We start from the raw sequence: 18,792 nt of genomic DNA on the forward strand, positions 1-18,792 counted from the left end.
GGATGGAAGAGAGAAAAATACTAAAGAAATACAGCACAACCGAACAGAAATGTACATGTGAGAGGTGCACTAGGCAGGCAGTGGAGGGAGGGAGGGAGGGTGGACGGGAGTGCTGGATGTTCAGAGTGAAGGAGAGTGGGAGGGAGCAAACAAGGATACACTTAAACGAGAGGGAGGGAAGAGAGAGAAAGAGCATGTTTATGGAGGAATGTGACAATGCTCGGTGTATGGGAGATGGGACGAACTGATTGCGTCATACCAGGTGTTGACAAGGGGTGAGAAGGGAACCCAGAGAGAAGATCAGGAACAAAAGCAGACCTCTCTTTCTTGCAACACAAGTAGTGCCAGCAAGTATCCAGCTGGAAGTGGTTTGTTCAAGCGGTCCACACAGCTTTGGGAGAGAGTAGAGCAGTGACTGTGACTGTCGGGGCAAGCTGGCTATAATAGAGGTAAGTTACCTCCAGCTGGACTTGAAGGCAGGTTACAGCAGCTTGACTGGATGTGACAGTGGGTAAATGATGGTGCCGACTTAGTCAGGGTTCACAGCCTTGCAACTTCTAACAGGAGTATGGCACGAGCAGGCACAGGTTTGAGTGTGTGTGATTCGTTAAGTGGAGCTGCCTTGAAGTTGTTTTAACTGTGTTTGTAAGGAAGTAAGCTAGGAACAAATCCAAATTAAGTTATTTGTACCACACTAAATTATATCTGTTGTTTACATAGTTCAAAATTCTGACTGAACCAAAGTTTCCAGGCATGGAAGCAGTCCAAATCTTTTTTGACTCTTTATGTACAAGCTGAGTTTCAAAGTAAAAGCGTCTCGGTGTTTGAGAACATGCCAGCTCTAAATGAAGTGTGTGCTTTGAACTTTTTTTCAACTCAAAAAACCGCCAGTCATGTTCTTTACTTTCAGCACAACCATTATTGGACAAACCATTGTTTTGAAAAGTGTGAAATAGTAGGGAGCAGCGTGGAACTCTATTTAAATGTTTCACTATACACAACAATTTGGGGAAATAAATAGTATTGGACACACAGCCTGTTGTTATAGGTATTTTAAGTATGAATCAAGTGTGCCTATTTGTATGTTCTACCCTATGATTCTCTAATATAATTGGCCCTGCTGTTCTTAATTATTCTTGTGATTTAGTTGTAATTGGTGGAAACACAAGGAGGTGATCTGTGAGGGGGATAATTTACCCTTTGTGCAACCTCCCAGTTTCAGAGCTGTCACACCTGCGTACAGTAATGCATGTGTTGAGACCTACAGGCATTGTCATTACTGTACATTGTGCTAGTGGCACAGTGAAAAGGTAAGTGTGAGGCACCTGTTCAGGCATGTTTAGCTTTGCTCTTTGTACAGGGAAAGACACAAGGAAGGGAAGTGAAGGATAAAATAAACCAAGACAGTTTCCTTGTCTTTTCATGGCAGAGAATAATTGAGCTATTTGTTTTCCTGTGTGACCTGTATAATTGCCTTTTTTTAATACATCTTGACTTTTGCATTTTGCCATTGGGATTAATGCAGCTTAGTCTAATATCTGTGGCATTTGACAAACCATTTGAGCTGCCATGACCTGCTAAAGAGAACGCTTCTTAAAATAACTGTCCCAGATACCCAAATACACCATGCTTTCATGAGTGAAAGCTCTGTGTCGGAGAAGTGCAGCATCCCAACATCTCTGTGAGCCTCGGCTCATGATGGTGTGGCAAAGTTTTTAACTTTTCCGTGATTCTTCCTTCAAATCTGTTCAAAACATCAAAGGAATAAGATGAATACGTGTGCACTGCAGGTGAACATAAAATGTTGACACCTCGACGTGTTGAATGAGACATGCAGAGTTTCCGTACAACAATTTCAGATTACAAGGTCAGAGGACTTTTATTTTGGAGCTTTGAGCACATGTACTGCCTGCAGCATATGGTTTCAGCTGCTTTCAAAAAACGATAGCGACCCCTGAAAGTGAGCTCATTGTGTCTTGTCTTACTCCCACATTATGCCAGCCCCACACACATACAGTTACAGCAGAGTAGGAGGATGGGAGGGTAGTTGTTCTCCAGAATCACCTTATCACTGAACCTTCAGTTTGCAGGGTCAGTGGGCCCCATCGCCAAGAAAAGCCTCATTCTTTTCCACCTACTTAGACATGATATACAGTATCAAACAGGAATATAGAAGAGAGACGATTAGGACAGACATTACGTGATGACTTTGAGTAGAAATGCCAATATTAGGTGAGTTTATATAAAGGATCACTCACTCACACTTCAAAAAATTCAAACGTTCATGCCACATTTTTTATCGGATTCTGTAAGATAACCACAAAAACAGAACAACTCTAACTTCTAGTGTGCCTTCCTCGTTGAAAGTTGGGTTATTGTACAATCAGTCATCTGACACCACAACAAAGCTTTGGTTTGTATCATAAATAATTTCTTATTTGGGAGCTTTCATATGTTTTAGTGATAAAGCCTGTTCAAAACCTCAATAGTCACAGGTAATGGTTGGGTCATAATTCAAAATATCTAAAAATACTTCCACTTTTTACAAAACATTTGCACTTGCTGTTTTTTAGGATAAAAGCCTGAAAACTAAATATTTTATTACTATAGAGCAGGGCAGTGATCTGCTGTATCTTGAAGTAAAGACGCACACAGCTTTTTAAAACCATTTTTGGACAGATTGCAGGCCACTGCATAAAAGTTTGAATCATTACAGAGAAGTGCAGAGACATATTGCGAGGCAATAATCAATCTTATATGGGTGGATGCAGTTTAATAAAGAAATATAAAAGGACATGTCAGATATTTAATTTTAGGACTACTTAAATTCATGAGCATCAATTCCCATTCTCGTCACAGCGCTAAAGGCTCCCATTTAGACTCCATTAAAAATACATTTTCCTCTATACTCTAGCCACCAAGGTTATGCAAATGCTAGTACTACAAGAGCAGTAGTTGGCCAACCATATAAACCCAGTGGGCTGTGCAAGCAACCTCCTTATGTATTAAAACACAAGGAGTCTGATTGTTTGATTGCGCATATTGTCTAATTTGGATGCACATAAGAGCATCCAAATGCAATCAAACTTCAGTCCCCACTAAAAGCCTGCCTCAGATCAAAGATAAGACCACTTGGTTACCGGTAAATGACGGGGAGTTTGATTTAATTTTTTAAAACGTGTTTCTCATATGATTCAAGTGCAGCTTTGAAGCTCTTCTCTCCTTCAAACCCCTATTCTCAAACTTTGAACAGAAGCGATATTAAATGTTTGTTGTACAATACCCGAGATATTGATGTACAGTGCAATGTTAGCTCCACAGAACATTAGTCTTTCTCACACACACACCCTCTTTCAATGTCTCTTTCTGCACTTGCTTCTCTCTCCGTGTCTGGTACTCCAACTCTGGGGCAATAATGAGTGTCTGGTATTCTGCTCTTCAGCACTGAAGTCCTATTCATGCTCAATCTCTTTTACAATGCACTAAAGGATTACCCAATTAGCTGCTATTGGATGCCATTGTGTGTGTGTAAGCACGAGTGAGTGCGTGTGCATGCTTGGTCAGTAGATAGATGTGTTAGCAGTGAAAGTGAAAGATAGATTGCTGCCTCTATCCCATACCTCATTCCCAGTTGATGTTATGCTTGAGGCCACATTACTCATCCCTACAAGTCACAGTGAGTAAGACACAATTGGGAAATGTATGTGTGTGTGTGTGTGCGTGTGTGGGGCCACAGAGGATAATAGAGAAAGGGATAGAAGATTACTTCTCAATAACTCAATGTATCAGCTCACAATTCTATGGAAAATACTCTACTGTCATATGTGAGCTGTTTTTATTTCTTCCTTGCTTTAATTTGTGACTTTCATTTCCACTGTGTCATTTCTGGGATAATGGGAAATGCTTTATTGCATGACGATCATCAGTTGCTTTCTGTGAATCACAGATTGATTACAGTTATCTAACAAGTTACATACACACTGGCAGAAATATGTTCCGTGTTTTGTCTTCGGAGGATCGAATAGTATAATAAGGATTGATTTAGATTGATGTCTTCTCCAGAATCAAAGGTACCACTCTAGTAGAGTGCTTTGAACTGGTAACAGGAAGCACTGGGACACAGTACTGCCCTCTCAGCACAAGTCTGGCTTTATTTTATATTTATAGATAAAATAGTTCAAACATTTATATTAATTATTCATATGTATTAATTATAATGTCAGTGTAGCAGGAGGCTGTGTAAAATGTTATTCATCTGTGATAAGTTCCTAAGATCTTGGATGTCAGATCACAATCATAACATAAATAAATAAATTGTATGAATAAATTCATTCAAATAATATGAAAAGTAACAAAAAGGCTAAATATGAAATTGATACATTCATTGATTGATCAAATGTATGAGATAAATGTTTTTTTCATTATTCATTAAAGGAATACTTCACAGTCTGTGTAAACTGTTGTATGGCGACTCAACGTTCGATTTTTTACAGACATTGTGCATTGAAAACTGAATGCATGGTCATTTACTGGGCATAAAAACTTTAGGGGAAGTGTTTCTTTCAGCTTTATGTTTAAATTGTCTTATTACAATTTTAAATTACACCAAATTTATAGATGGGGTCAAAGAAAGTTTAATCAAAATGTTAAGTGGAAGTTCTATATAGAAGGCCTTGCATAAGTATTTTTTGCAGTTTAACTTCACAATATCAACCACTAAATGTAAAATAGGTTAATAAATCAAGGATAGAATTTGAACTGGTTCACTGGTCACATAAGAAGATACAGTACATAAAACTGTAAAAGCACTTGAGACTGAACAAAGAACAATAAGCTGTCCAAGACTGACCTAAAAAACAGACCCACTGAACTAGATAGTAGATTACACATGCATCTGTTCGAAATTAACATATAGACAGTGAGAATTAAAATGATGCCATCTGGCACTGTGGCATTGTAGTCATACAGTGAGAACACAGCAGAGTTTCATGTTCTTTGTGAGACAGGTATAAATCTTGGACCTTTGTGGCACACTGCTGCCTTCCACTGGCTGTGCTAATGGATTAGCTATGCTCTATGAGTGTGTGTGTCTATGCATCATGTGTGCCTGTGTGTGTGTGTGTGTGTGTGTGGGTCTGTGTGTGTGATGTGTCTGTCAGTGTGTGTTTGCAGGGTGAGGGGGGGTCATCTGGCTTTGTGCAAGAGGGGGCTTTGTGTTAGGCAGGTCAGCTGGGGCTCAAAAGCTAGGACTGCACCCCACCCATACACACACACACACATACAACAGAAGAACACACACACACACAATCTTTTGTGCAGTCGCAAAAAACACACAACCAATCAGATATAGGACTGCATGCACACACACACACACACACACTCAGCCACATCCCGCCTCACCAAAGGTCTTAAATCACTCTGTCCACTCCAAAACTGCAAGGTCAGACGATTTGTACTGCTTATTAAAATTAGCAATCATGGAGAAATGAAGAGATTTCCAAATCACTTTAATACTTGCATCAAATTCCAGTGAAATTGACCAATTCTGAGAAGCAACTGAGTGGGAGCATAAAAGTGAAATGGCAGGATCATTGTTCAGACAAACGGGATTGGGGGCCTGGGTAGGTCTAATCGAGTAACAATGGTAGTCAGCTGAAAGGATGAGCTGTGTGTGAACAGGGCTGCTGAAAAAGATCATGGTAGATTTACACAGACACCATATAGTATTTCTTAGGAATGTCAAAAGACTTGGAGAAAACACTTTATCGTAAGAAGTTTCAGACAAAAATGATGTAATACGATGTAAACCCGGGTGCAATTCTGTCTGCACAAAGATCACAGTGGGGTGTCATGCAGCTTCCCACGGTTTGTTATTAGTTCAGTCAGAACAAACTGATTTCTTTATTGATTTTTGGGAGATGATATCAATGAATCAGTGGTGCTTCGTCGGTAGATACGCGGTAAAACTGTCTGTTTACTTCACATTAAGAGAAAGTATACATTTGCTTGTGACAAAAATGGGGTGTAAGATTTACACTTGTTTTGTTGCCAGCAGAGCTTTGAGGCCGTATCTTTTCTGTTGTTGTTGTTTCTTCATTTGGAACATAGTGCCTTGTACATTTTCCTGTCGTTGTGCGTGATTGTATTTCATCCACATGATGTTTTGTCAACAGTGCGTACTCTGTGGGATGCTGAACTGCCTCAGAGAGACTTGTGGGGTTTTTTGTGTAAAGGTGTGTCTGAGAGAGTGAGTCCATGTGTGTGTCTGAACAAAGTGCATAAAGGAAGGATGGTGGTAAATCACTATAAATCTGAAGCTCTCCAGCCCTCTCATTGTGAGGCCTAGTCATTTATTTAACACTCAAATATGGTCCTGGGCTGTTTGGGGAGAATACATCAACCGGCACACAAGAGTCCAAACAAAGAGTGGCACACTTCAACAGACAAAGAGCGAAAAGAGAGCGCCTTTTTTTTTTTTTCTCCTTCTAATGAAGTGTTGTTTGTTCATGGTGGGTGCAGGGCACTGTGTGGGATGGATGGATGGAGGGAGGAACTGACGGGAGAAGGGAGGGTGAGAGTGAGGGAAGGATGAATGGATGAATTACACAGTTAGTCGATGCACAAACAGGGGGATGTCTGCGGGTGATAGCAGTGAGAGGAGGGGGGTACGCGGGTGGGGTGTAAAGATCTTTTGTGAAGGCCGCGAGTTAATCACTTGAGCGGCACACGCCAGTTCTGTGGAAGCACATGTTCTACACTGCCTCCCCTGGGGGGGGGCGGGACATCCCAAAACACACACACACACACACACACACACACACACACAGACCTAAATTTACATGTCAGTTATAATGCAAAGCTGGGTACAGGCTGACCAGAAAAGCAAAAGACCCACCCCCTCCACATAACAGTTCAAAGATCCTGCTGGATGTGGTGATAGTGTGAGGTTTGTATTTGCTGCTGGTTTATTCAAGGATACACGCACACAGACATGCACAAATGTCTGACTGTTTAGGTTTCTCCAGGAGTGGATAAATGATTCTGCAGAGGCCTTGCTAGAGATGGATGCCTAGTTTGACCTGGCAGTAAGTAAAATCTATTGTTTCATTACTTCAGTCTCATGTCAGTGGAGGATGCTAATGCGTGAGAGTGATAGTGACGGCTGAAGTTTAGATTTAGAGGCAGACATGCAGGCACAGTGGCAGAGAGGCAGTCACAGTCATGTCAGAGATTGTTCATCAGTGCCACAGGGGAATGCTTTGCTTTGCTTTGTATTTGTGCAGGTACAAATTCAACATCATATATCATAGCTCAACATTTTCACCACAGATTTGTTTTGTAGACTATATTATGAATTCTTTCCCAAATGAAACAGAAAATAAACACTGAGCCTGAGATGCAACAAATCCATCTGGCTGTGCGATTGTTTCATAATTAGAAAGTTTTATGCAATTTAGGATTATCTTTTCTTTTCCTGTATTCACCTTAAATAGACTCAAATCACTTCCAGCTTTTTATTCTGGTGTAACCACCAATCAAACTTTTTCAGTCTCTTCACTATGCATGCTGCTCTGCCTCACTCGCTGTCTGTGTCTGATGTTCTCATTATTCTCCTCATCATGAAACATCTATTTCGTACATGTTTCATCTCGCTCATCATTGTTTTCGGAGCAATGAGAAGTGACAGCCTTGACCAGCGCTTCCTCCTTCAGTCATCATTTTACTCTTCAAGATTGCTCATCAAACACCTCAGTACAGTGACACTGACAGTTAGGAGTATTGGTACAAACACCTCCACACAACCAATAATTATGGATTAGCCTCGAGGCAAATGCAGTGTACACTAATATGTGACTTACAACAGGCCATTAGCCCCATGCTTTGCAGCCATTATAAAGTGCTCAAAGCCTGAGGACCAGGTGGTCAGGGAAGCGCACCAGCCAGATCAGCCCGTATGGAGCCTTGTGCTACTAAGTCACTTTCAGTGGGACTTTTCCCCTGTGGGTTAGAGATCACGAGTAACATCTGGGGTCTGGTTGTCCTTAGAAAGGGAGGTGGGGAGAGTAGAGACTAGAGAAAATGGTTAGTTACTCTGTGAATAAATGTCCTTGTGCTAACACAAATCTATCCATGTTTTTATTACAGCAGTATTTCTCAGTGTCCAACCAATCTCATCAATAATACTTCATTTTTACAACAGTTAGATACAAAATACAAATTGGCTGCATAGTGTTATACAGATGGCAGCACCATGTAAGCAGCCTAATTGTCAGTTTGTTAAAAGGAACAGCACCTAAAGGGTTATTTGACAAATTTGAGCCATAAATCTAAACACACAAAGTCGATTTTTTTTCCACTTTGTTTACTTCGCAAATATGAACACACCTGCTTCAATGCAGCATGAACTGTGAACAACTATAAAAAAGGTTAAGCATCAGTATAAAGCATGACATAGCTGTGCACTTCCAAGAAAGAGCTTCTATTTAAGGGATCAGCAGCTATATGTGTTTTTCTCTGTGCCCCTTTCTTGTCTTGCAGATGAAGCCTCTGAATGTACTTCTTTGTGGTCATGAGTTGTGTCTTCTTCTCTTTTCTGTGTAACTTAATTACCTGGACTTCAGCCCCCCTCATCCACTCACCTATGCCTGAGGGACCATGGGCAGTGTCAGCAGCCTCATCAACGGGAACAGTGTCAACAACAAACACTGCAAGGCATCTGAGTATAGGTTAAAAAAAGGAACAAACCATCATAGGAGGAGTGGAGGGTGCAGCCTTGATGGGTTACTGAAGTGTGGTTTCACTCAGAGCTCCTCATCCACCAGTCATCCCTCTAAACGTCTTAACCACTCAGGACGAAGTGAAGATTTTTTTTACATCAAGGTGAGACGGTGCATTATATGTTTTTGAGGTCATTAATTACAACATTATTGCACAGTTTTTTGATGTTTATCCTGTTTCTTACAAGGTGAGTCATAAACCAAGGCCAGCGTACCACAGAGGAGGATCAATGGAGGACCGAGGTAACAGAGATGGGGAGTCAGATGGTCGAATGAAACCAAAACTACTGGTCATGTCAGGGAATATGACTGAGAAGGTATGCAAAATTCCCATTTTCCTTTCACATGCTTTACTGAAAACATTTAAAGAAATTGCTTTCTTATCAAATATAAGATGATCACATGAGAAGGGAGGGATTGTAGACTATTTTGAGGTAGTTCAGGTAGGCAGGTGCTGTTGAGTTGACCACTCTGTAGGCAAAGGGGTAGGGCTTTGAACCTGATGCAGGCAGCTAGTGCAGAGATCTGAAGAGTGGTGTAACGTGAACCTTTTTTTAAAATATGTATAATTTTCACTCACTCAGTAAATATAAGTGAAAACAGAATTTCAGAAATGACTGTATATTTTTTTAAAATAGTAAAGACTGAAATATCACATCTGGCTGGGCCACTCGAGGACACTTACGGAGTTGTTTCTAAGCCACTCCGTGTTTTGGCTTTGTGATTAGAATCTCTGTTTTATTGAAAGGTGAAACTTTAGCTCAGTCTAAAGTCCTGAGCGCTGTAGATCAGGGTTCCATTAAGGAAATCTCTATACTTTGTTTTCCCCTAACCCTGACCTGTCTCAGGGTTATATACCTGATGCTGAAGTACCTGATGCAGAAAAACATCCCCACAGCATGATGCTGCCACCACCATGCCACCATGTAGGGAGGGTGCCTGGTTTCCTCCAGACATAATCTTTCCACATTCTGAGTGTCCTTGAGGTGCTTTTTGCAAACTCCAAGCAGGTTTTTATGTGTTTTGCATAGGGGACAGACTTCCATATAGCCATATCACATCTGGGCTTTATGGCAGAGTGGCTATATGATGGTGGTCCTCCTAGAACTTTGTTTCATCTCAGCACAGGATCTCTGGAGCACAGAGCGATCAGTAGGTTCTTGGTCTCCTTCTAATAAGGCCCTTCTCCCATGATCGTTCAGTTTGACTTGACAACCAGCTCTTAGAAGAGTCCTGGCTGTGCTTTTGTAGCCTTCCGCAGATCTGTGCAATAATCCCGTCTCTGAGCTCTTTGCGATCCAAGTCATGTCCAATCAAAGTAATTTACCACAGAGGGATAAAGGTGTAGAAACATCTTAGCAACAATTAAGAGAAATAGGAGGATGCTGAGCTATATTTCAAGTGTTGTTGAAAAGGGTCTGATTACTTCTCCCGATGTTATATTTAAGTGTTTCCTTTGTTATACATTTGCAAACATTTCTAAACCTGTTTTCTTTTTGCCAGTATGGGGGACCACATATACAATCATGTTCAAAACAATTATAATTAAAAATTGTAGTATCAGGCCACAACATACCAAATACGAAAAAAAGTGAAGGGGAACTGAATACTTCCTGAATTAACTCTATGTAAGGTAGTTGGAACCAGCAGCTGGTTAGCTTAGCTTGAAGACTGGAATCAGGAGAAAACAGGTAGCCTGGCTCTGTCCAAAAGTAAGACGGCTGACCCCAACCCTGATGCTCAGTATTTAACAGTTAATATTTAATTTATTTATAAGTTTAAAAAATGCATTTTTCCAATTTACCCAAGTTTGGGTCTGACAGCTTGATGGCAGGGAGCAGTTTGGCACATAGACTCCTTGTAAAATTGGCCAAATTAATGCTAAACAAATAGACAGCTGTGTTAATTTGTGGTGAATGTAGGTAAATGTTTTTACGTTAATTAAGCCAGGCTAGCTCTTCAGCTGTGTTTTCAGTCTTTATTCTAAGATAATCTGCTGCTGGCAGTAGCTTCATGTGTAGTGTGTAGACATGATAGTGATAACAGCCTTGTCATCTAACTCATGATTGTATTTCTTGCGACTCCAATTTTATGTTAATTTTCACAACCTCACCAATTGCAGCATCACTGTGCTTTACTTGACTGGAACCACTGGTTATTCATGCAAGCATTAAGGAGCCATTCTGCATAAATTAAAATTAAGGATAAAACATGTTGTGTGTAGTTTAATAGGTAGCAGCCATTCTTCATGACCTGTGTTGAACCTTCACGGCTTATTAATCAACACCTCCCAGATTAATGACCTAAGAATGCCTTGATCTTCTCAGAGAAGTCATTTCTGTGCCAAGAATACATAGGCTGCAAACGAAGTCTCCTTCAATAAGTCTTTATTCCTCAGGGGCAAGAGAAGGGAGGAGGAGAGGAATAGGAAGCAGCCTTAAAAGAGGCAAAGCAAAGAATAAAGGATAAAAAAGAGAGAGATCGAGGGCTAAAGAATATTTGAGGGATAGTAGTAGAGAAAAAAATGAGGAAAGGCATCCCAGTCATGAAGTCAGTGAGAAGGAATGCTGAGCTCACAAGCTTTACCTCTTACATTTCAGCAGTAGCTCATTTTATTAATATCACAGAGAAAGGCTATTCATCTTCCCTCAGACAGCACATGGTGGAGAGATGTGGGATGCAAAGGGAAGGCGAAGAAGACAGAAAGGAGGGGTGGTGTGGTGCTGCTTGTGATGTTCTTGGACAGCACAGATGGGGCATGTGGAGTATAAGTTCATCTCTGAAATGAGTTTTCTTTTTATATGACAGTCTAGTGAATTTTACTTGCAATTACTGCTATGCTACTTTTAATACTGCCAGCCTGTAGTGTTGCAGTTATGTATGCTTCAGTCATTTCATTTCTAATATGAAAAGACATGACTGGAAAAGCAAATCAATCCCTTTCATTTGTACAGACGTCCAGCACGTGACACTTTTTATCTCTGTGAAAGCCAGTCATTATGATTTTATGACGCTTCAGAACGTGAATCATCTTTAGTCCTTTGTTCTTTCCATAACAGTGCAAGAGACCTTGCTTTTTGTCGTGCTGTCAGCTAAGAGGAGCCACTGAAAATCAAAATAAAAATAGGGAAGAGCACGTCTGACTGTCTGTCATTTCACTCTTCTAGACCTCTGCTGAGAAATCACTGGTCCGTTCGACTGCTTTCAAGCCTGGGAATCCCATGAGAATGTCCTCCACAGAGACACGCCACAACAGCCTGGACCACATCCTTAGTCCTCCGGAGAAAGCAAAGAGCCCAGACATTAGATATAAGCAAGACACCTTCTCAGGTCTTTATCTATTATTGTACTAACAAACGTTTGCTTTAGAATGAGATTATTCTGGATGAATGACAATTTACACTAAAGTGGAATGTCACCTCTTTGCTTTCAGGGACTCTCTCTGATTCTGGGCGTAACTCTATGTCTAGCCTGCCAACCCACAGCACCAGCGGCAGTCTAAGCACTTCCACAGGCCCTGTCAGTCACAGTGATGGCAGCTCAGCTCCCGAAACACGCCTCAGCAAAGGGGTACTACCCAATTTGCCTCCATGGGTCAGTGGGAATAGTGCTAACCTTGACAGTAGCTACAGGCCTGGCTTCAACAGTGGTGGGTTGCCATCTAAGGCTAATGGGGATTCTGGCTCCCCACTTTCCGCAGATGAGCCAAACCCTCTCTCTGAAACTGAAGGTGGGATTCGGTCCCCAATAACTACAGATGAGTCACTGATTGAACGTTTGGAACAAAGGCTGCTGGAGAGAGAGACTGAACTGCAGGAGCTACAGGTACCAGAGAACAACAGCAAGGGCTGGTAATGAAGATCAACAGTGGCTGTCAGTAGTTATTTGTCCTTCAATAGCTATCTGAGACTCTTCTTTGTTTTTTTATCTAACAACAGGTATGTTTTGAGGAGAAGGAAGCAGATACCTGCCAGTTGTTTGAGACAAGACAGAGGTACTGTGCTGAAGAAATAGAAGGACTGAAGCAACGATGCTCCACAAAACTACGACAAGTGTCCCAAATCGCTACAAAAACTCAGCAGGCGCTCCAGCTACAGGTCAGCCAGCTCCAGGTCAGCCCCTCTCTTCTCTTCCTAAAGATAAATGTAGCAACTAAAAATAAAATAAGATATAAATAGCAGATGCCCATGAATTCCATGCTTTGCATGATAAGGTGAAATGACAAATGGACTGTTGTACAGGCAGAGAAAGAAAGGCTTCAAGAAGATGTCTACAAGCTAACCCAAGAAAAGGATCTTGTAGAGCTCAGACTGAGGTCTTATGAGACAAAGAGCACACAGTTGGCTCCAACACTCGAGGAAACTCAGTGGGAGGTGAGTCATGAGTCATCTGTGTTATACAAGTTAGGTTTGAATGCGTGTAGTATAAACCATAATCTGAAACAACCTTGAATTCTGCTGCTGCATGATCAGTAAAAAGGAAAGAAAAACAACCATTGTGGATGATGTTTAGAGAAACAGAAATCTATTTCACACAAGTCAGAGATACTAACTTCTCAATTTACCTTTATAGCTATTTCCAACTGCACATGAATTAGTCCGAGGAGTTTTTTTCATATTAACAGTGCACACAAGGTGAAAATGATTCCTCAGAGAATTATCACCAACTCTGTCGCTTCCCCCTTTTCAGCACCTTCTAGCTCCACGTTTGTGTTTTTTAAGGCTGGAAACTAAACTGCTCTGGTTCAGGGTATGAACTAGAGCAGGCCTGTTTTATTTATTTTATTATTTATTTACAGTATATCTGCCTATGCCTCATACAGTATAGTTACAGTCTCAGGAGTTGAGACCAAAACCTTTAGTTTTGAAGAGAAAATATTGAACTTAAATTTGCCAGCTGGTCAGAAAAAAATCACCTGATGTTGCTTTATGTTTATAGCATATGTAGCGCAGTTGTCATGGCAACTTTTTTATAGCGATAATATGTGAACGTTGTATTTATTGCTGGCTGCACTGCCCCCATGTGGTCAGAAATCTTAATAGGGTCCAAATTGTTTAATCTAAATGTTTAGCTTACAGTTGGCATGACAATATTTCCCGGTTTCATCTTCGTAATTTTCTGTCTTAATGTAGGTGTGCCAGAAGACAGGAGAGATCTCACTGTTAAAGCAGCAACTAAGAGACTGCCAAGCAGACATCAGCCACAAGCTGAATGAGATAGTCAGTCTCAGGACATCACTGAAGGAAAACACAGTAAAGATGGAGATGCTCGAAAAACAGAATAAAGACCATGAGGACAAACTGCACTCTCGCACCATAGAGGTTGAGGTTAGTGGGTTGATTATTAAGTGGTAATTCATTGTACAACAAAGTACAAATAAGGATATGTGAACAGAATGCCCCCACAGTGCTCATGAAAGTACTTATACTTAAACTGGATACCTGCTATTATGTGCTACACTCAATTATGACCTTGAGACTGCTTTCAATGTCTGCGTTTTAGCAGACTCATTAAATCATAGACTTAATGAATGAGCTTAGTTAAAACTTCATATGATTATGCCTGTGCTATCAGACGAAATAATCTTCTTAATTATTGCCTATATGCATTTTTAATTCAGGTGTGCCAAAATGAACTCCAACGTAAGAAGAATGAGGCTGATTTGCTGAGAGAGAAAGTGGGCAAACTGGAGAAAGACATTCAGATGATGAAACAGGATCTGGCCGTGGCCAAAGAGCAGAGGCTGCAACACACTTTGCATCTTGAGGCCCATGCCCAGACTGAGGCCCTTGAAAAACGAATCCAAGGCCCAGACTCCCCCGCTCTGGGCCAAGGGGATGAGAACAGGGTTCACATCTCCACTGAATCACTCCAGAGAGAAGTGGAGAGACTAAAGCAGCAGCTCAGGGAGGAGAAGGACGCTCAAGAGAGACTGGCCAGCAGCTTTGAGCAGGAGAGGCAGACATGGAACAAGGAGAAAGACAGGGTCATCAAGTACCAGAAGCAGCTTCAGATCAACTACCTGCAGATGCACAAGAAGAACCACGAACTGGAGAGAATCCTAAAGGAGGTGACTGCTGAACTGGAGAGCAGGACAGAGCTAGGCATGGATATCGCCTACAGCTCAGGGTTACAAACATATGATGATGTCATTGCCACAGAGATTTAATAGAACCCCGCACTCACATGTATTTTGGTACAATTTGACTGCTTGGTAGTTTAATCACCACAAATATTCGTGTCTCAGTGTCACACCTGAGTTCCCAAAAACGGGAGCTCATTCACTGCTACTGTAACGAGTGTTTTACAAGAGTTGTTTAATAGATTGTGTTTTATCTAGTGTATTTTGACTCCTGGTCTCAAAAACCACACAGCTCAACTAAAATAGTATTTTGTTATGGCACAGTTACTTGTTTATAAGTAAATACTAAGTTATTTAATGTTCAAACGAGAATATTGTTTTTATTTTTTTACCATGCTGTTTAACAGGATCACTTTGTAGTTATTAGTTGCTTATTGATGCAGGCTCGACAGTAGCTGACTGATAACACATGATGACCATAACTTTAGATTCACATTCGCCCCTTCCTAATTGACTTGCCCTTGTGTGTCCACATGCTGTTCATTCACAAACGGTTTGTGCATGGAAAAGAGAGTTTTAAATCATTTTAGAAATAATTTCAAAAGGACACACAGGTCACAGCTGAAAGTTTTTAACTGCCACACAAACGTAATAATGTTTAAAACTGTGATGTTAAGCTGTGATGCATTTTCAACCTTAAATCAGTTGTTGTTGTTGTTGTTGTTGTTGCTGTTGTTGTTGTCATTCTCAATCTTAGAAAAAGTCAACTTTCAGTCCAGTCAAGTAAAGTCCTACAAAGTCTGTATATCACTTATACGATAACTCTAATGAAATTCAAGCAGAACAATTACATTTTGTACAAGCAGTCCGTCGTCTTTATAATCTCATTGTTCAAATTTGTTTGCTACAGGTCCATCTACAATCATAGGGAGATATTACAACTTTGGATGAATATGATTTATTAAGCAAACCTTAAACCTGAACTATGGACACACAAAGCAGTACAGTGTGTACCAGAGATCTGACATCTCTGACAGAAGCAAGGGCAAATGCAAATTTGGTGATTTACTTTGTGCTGTGTGCATTTAGAGGGAAAGAGATTAAAGGGCGCTGGATAGTATACAATGAAAGTAAATATTTTAAGATGAAAACACAGGAGAGGAGTGTAACCTTCTGGGAATTTCTAGCTCTCTGACTATACTGTTCATCCAACTTTGTGAGAGATAGCTGGCATTGTTCCACTTTGAGGCAACAGTCCCTCCTAGCAGCAGCCCCATCCATTTGGCTCTACCATTTTGGAGGTTTTCCACTTCCCACAAGGGCAAAGTCTTTGTGAAGCAAAACTTTCCCTACTCCACCCATTCAATACTCTGGGGCTCACATAGATGATCAGGTAGCAACACAGCATATGCACACCCTGCTCTGGTCAGGATTGTGTGGCAGTATCTGTAATGAGGCAGCTTGAGATTGCTCAGCTAGCCACCATTACACTACATTACCACAGCAGGTCAGGAGAGATGTGGACGCAGATGTGCTAAGTGGAACTCCAACATGAGGTGCAGAAACCAGTGGCACTTAAATAACTAATAAGTGTTTTTACAGTGCTTACTGGGACTTAGGCACAGGAAGGTGGTCAAATTGGGAATTGGCAAAAAAGACTGTTAATACTGTAGTTATGCAGCCACATCTTTCTAGGAATTCGGTATACAGCATCAAATGCAGAGCAACCTGCACCATCTGGCAAAAATAAATCATCGGATAAGTCTGTGTGTTAAGCTGGAATTAGAAATAAGTATCAAGAAACAAGCTAAGGTGCAAACATAAGGGCAATTTACTTAGCAGCACATGTTTTACAGCAAACACACTTATTCAGTATGGTATTATACTGTATCTTTGTGTATTCATCTCCATTTTGCTATTACAGATACTAAAATGCACTTCTTATTGGACAGTGAATACTTTTGATTAAACAATGCACATCACAATGGAAAATAAACTGTGACTATATGCTGTCAAACATCACTTCTTACTTCTTTATTGCACAATGTCACAACCGAATGCTAGACTTAAACTCTAAAAATAAATATGAATGCTGTTATTATTCAAAGCTGTCTTCAACTGTACTCTTTGTCAGGCTCTCATTATCATTCTCCATTCCTGTTGGACTTAAATAATGAGAAGATTGTTTCTTCTCCACCTAATCATCTAATTTCGACCTTTTGATGGTGTTTCCTGTCTCAGCAGCTCTTTCTAGCCCAGCTTCTGTCATAACTCAGCTGACTGGACCAAATCAAAACTGAAATCAAATTAAGGCCCATTGTCAGTGCTTGTGGCTCCGTCACTGACATGAAAGGAGGACCACACAGATGAGATAAGAAAAAATTCAAAGTCGCCGGTTTGATATGAAAAAAAAAAAAAAACTGGTTGCTGGGGTGTGTGGCGGCAGGGTTTTTTCCTCAATAAAATTATACAATAAAAGCTTCACCTACTCTCACGCAACTGGATACATTAAACATAATGTAGAAAAACATACATGCTGTACAGCAATGTTTTAGTTTATACAATTCTGATGCTGCCATTTCTGCTCTGCATTAAAATCAGCCATCTTTTATAAGTGTGTTTTAATTAAATCTACCGCTGTCAATGCTGACATGTAGTGTAGTAGCAGAATGTTTCTGGGTAGGTTAGGATATGCATCTTTTTGTATACACTCAGGGCTTTGGACCAGCAGATGTCTCAGTGTGATTGGACAGCAGTTAGGCAGCCGTCAGAAGACACTGGGTGATAATTTAGCCCTGCCCTGCAGTGACATGGTAAAAATGCAGTCATTTCCTGCTGTGATGCTCCTGATCGGCTGACAGTCAGGCACAAAAGGGCTTGAATTCATTAGTAATGGGGAGGCGCATTTGCAAACCTCATCATACAAAAAGGGGCCTCTGGTTACATATTCACAGCAAACATGTAATAAATTCACTGGTTGAACCATGGTGGAAATAAAGAATAAAGAATCACACACCTGTGAAATGGGAATTTGTGCTTCATTTCATTCACCTAAAATTACAATAAATATTCCATATCATTAAATAATAGATGAGTCAATAACACTGTATCAATTTCTACTTTGCCTTCATTACTCATTACACTCTCACATACTCAATTGTGCTATATTCCAGGCATACCCCTAAGCAATTAGGCACTGGAAAATATCACGGGGCTAGTTATTCAGGCATGTATTTCATATTTTTATTGGTTTATTTGGAGCCCTGAATGCAGACCAAGCTACAGCAAACACAGCCTCAGCAAATCCCCAAGCTCCTCCACAGTCGGCAAAGTAATTGGGGAGGGAGTCCCAAAGGGTCCTCACACACTGCTGAACCCTTTGCTACCGACAAGTTGAAATGGCAAAGAAGGTAGATAGGAATCAGTGATTGTGTGTGTGTGTGTGTGTGTGTGTGTGTGTGTGTGTGTGTGTGTAGGAGGTGGCTTGAGTACATTGTGCAAACAGGCCCGCAGTCTTTAGAGACCCACTGGTTGGCTGGGAAACCATCTGGTTCCCCAACCCCCCAGGTGCACCGCCTATGGTTCCCCATTTCTATGAGTATGTCAAATTCTGCTCATGGGGGGGGGGCTGTACTGATGCCAATTTAGGCCCCCACTGCTCAAAATTAGTTAATTAACTCTATCTCTCACACAGAGAGAAGCTTCCTTTGTAAGTAATTCTACCATTCATCACAATCCAACTCTATTATTCTAAAGCTTTGCCAACTATCAGCAAGTGAAATTAGCAGGAACAGTTGAATGTGGAATAAAAAGCCCCATAAGTGAATCCATAACATTAAATAAGCACAGACAATGGTTTGAAGCTAATTTCAGAATTAGATTCAGCCAGATTTTAAAATGCTTTCAACCAGATGCTTTGTCTGCAGGTGCAGT

General features: G+C 40.8%; 1 protein-coding gene across 1 annotated transcript; it reads left to right on the top strand.

Annotated features, from left to right (window-relative positions):
- The first annotated feature begins 275 nt into the window (after window positions 1-275).
- Window positions 276-18,750, top strand: lzts1 (leucine zipper, putative tumor suppressor 1). The gene is made up of 9 exons (XM_026343914.1): window positions 276-449; window positions 8,622-8,880; window positions 8,966-9,094; window positions 11,945-12,107; window positions 12,211-12,602; window positions 12,716-12,889; window positions 13,019-13,150; window positions 13,910-14,104; window positions 14,398-18,750. The coding sequence occupies exons 2-9, from the start codon at window positions 8,656-8,658 to the stop codon at window positions 14,944-14,946; spliced, it is 1,959 nt and encodes a 652-aa protein (XP_026199699.1). The 5' UTR covers window positions 276-449; window positions 8,622-8,655; the 3' UTR covers window positions 14,947-18,750.
- Window positions 18,751-18,792: the final 42 nt, after the last annotated feature.

The sequence above is a fragment of the Anabas testudineus genome, chromosome 9 (genome assembly GCF_900324465.2).
Source record: "Anabas testudineus chromosome 9, fAnaTes1.2, whole genome shotgun sequence".
Taxonomy (NCBI): domain Eukaryota; kingdom Metazoa; phylum Chordata; class Actinopteri; order Anabantiformes; family Anabantidae; genus Anabas; species Anabas testudineus.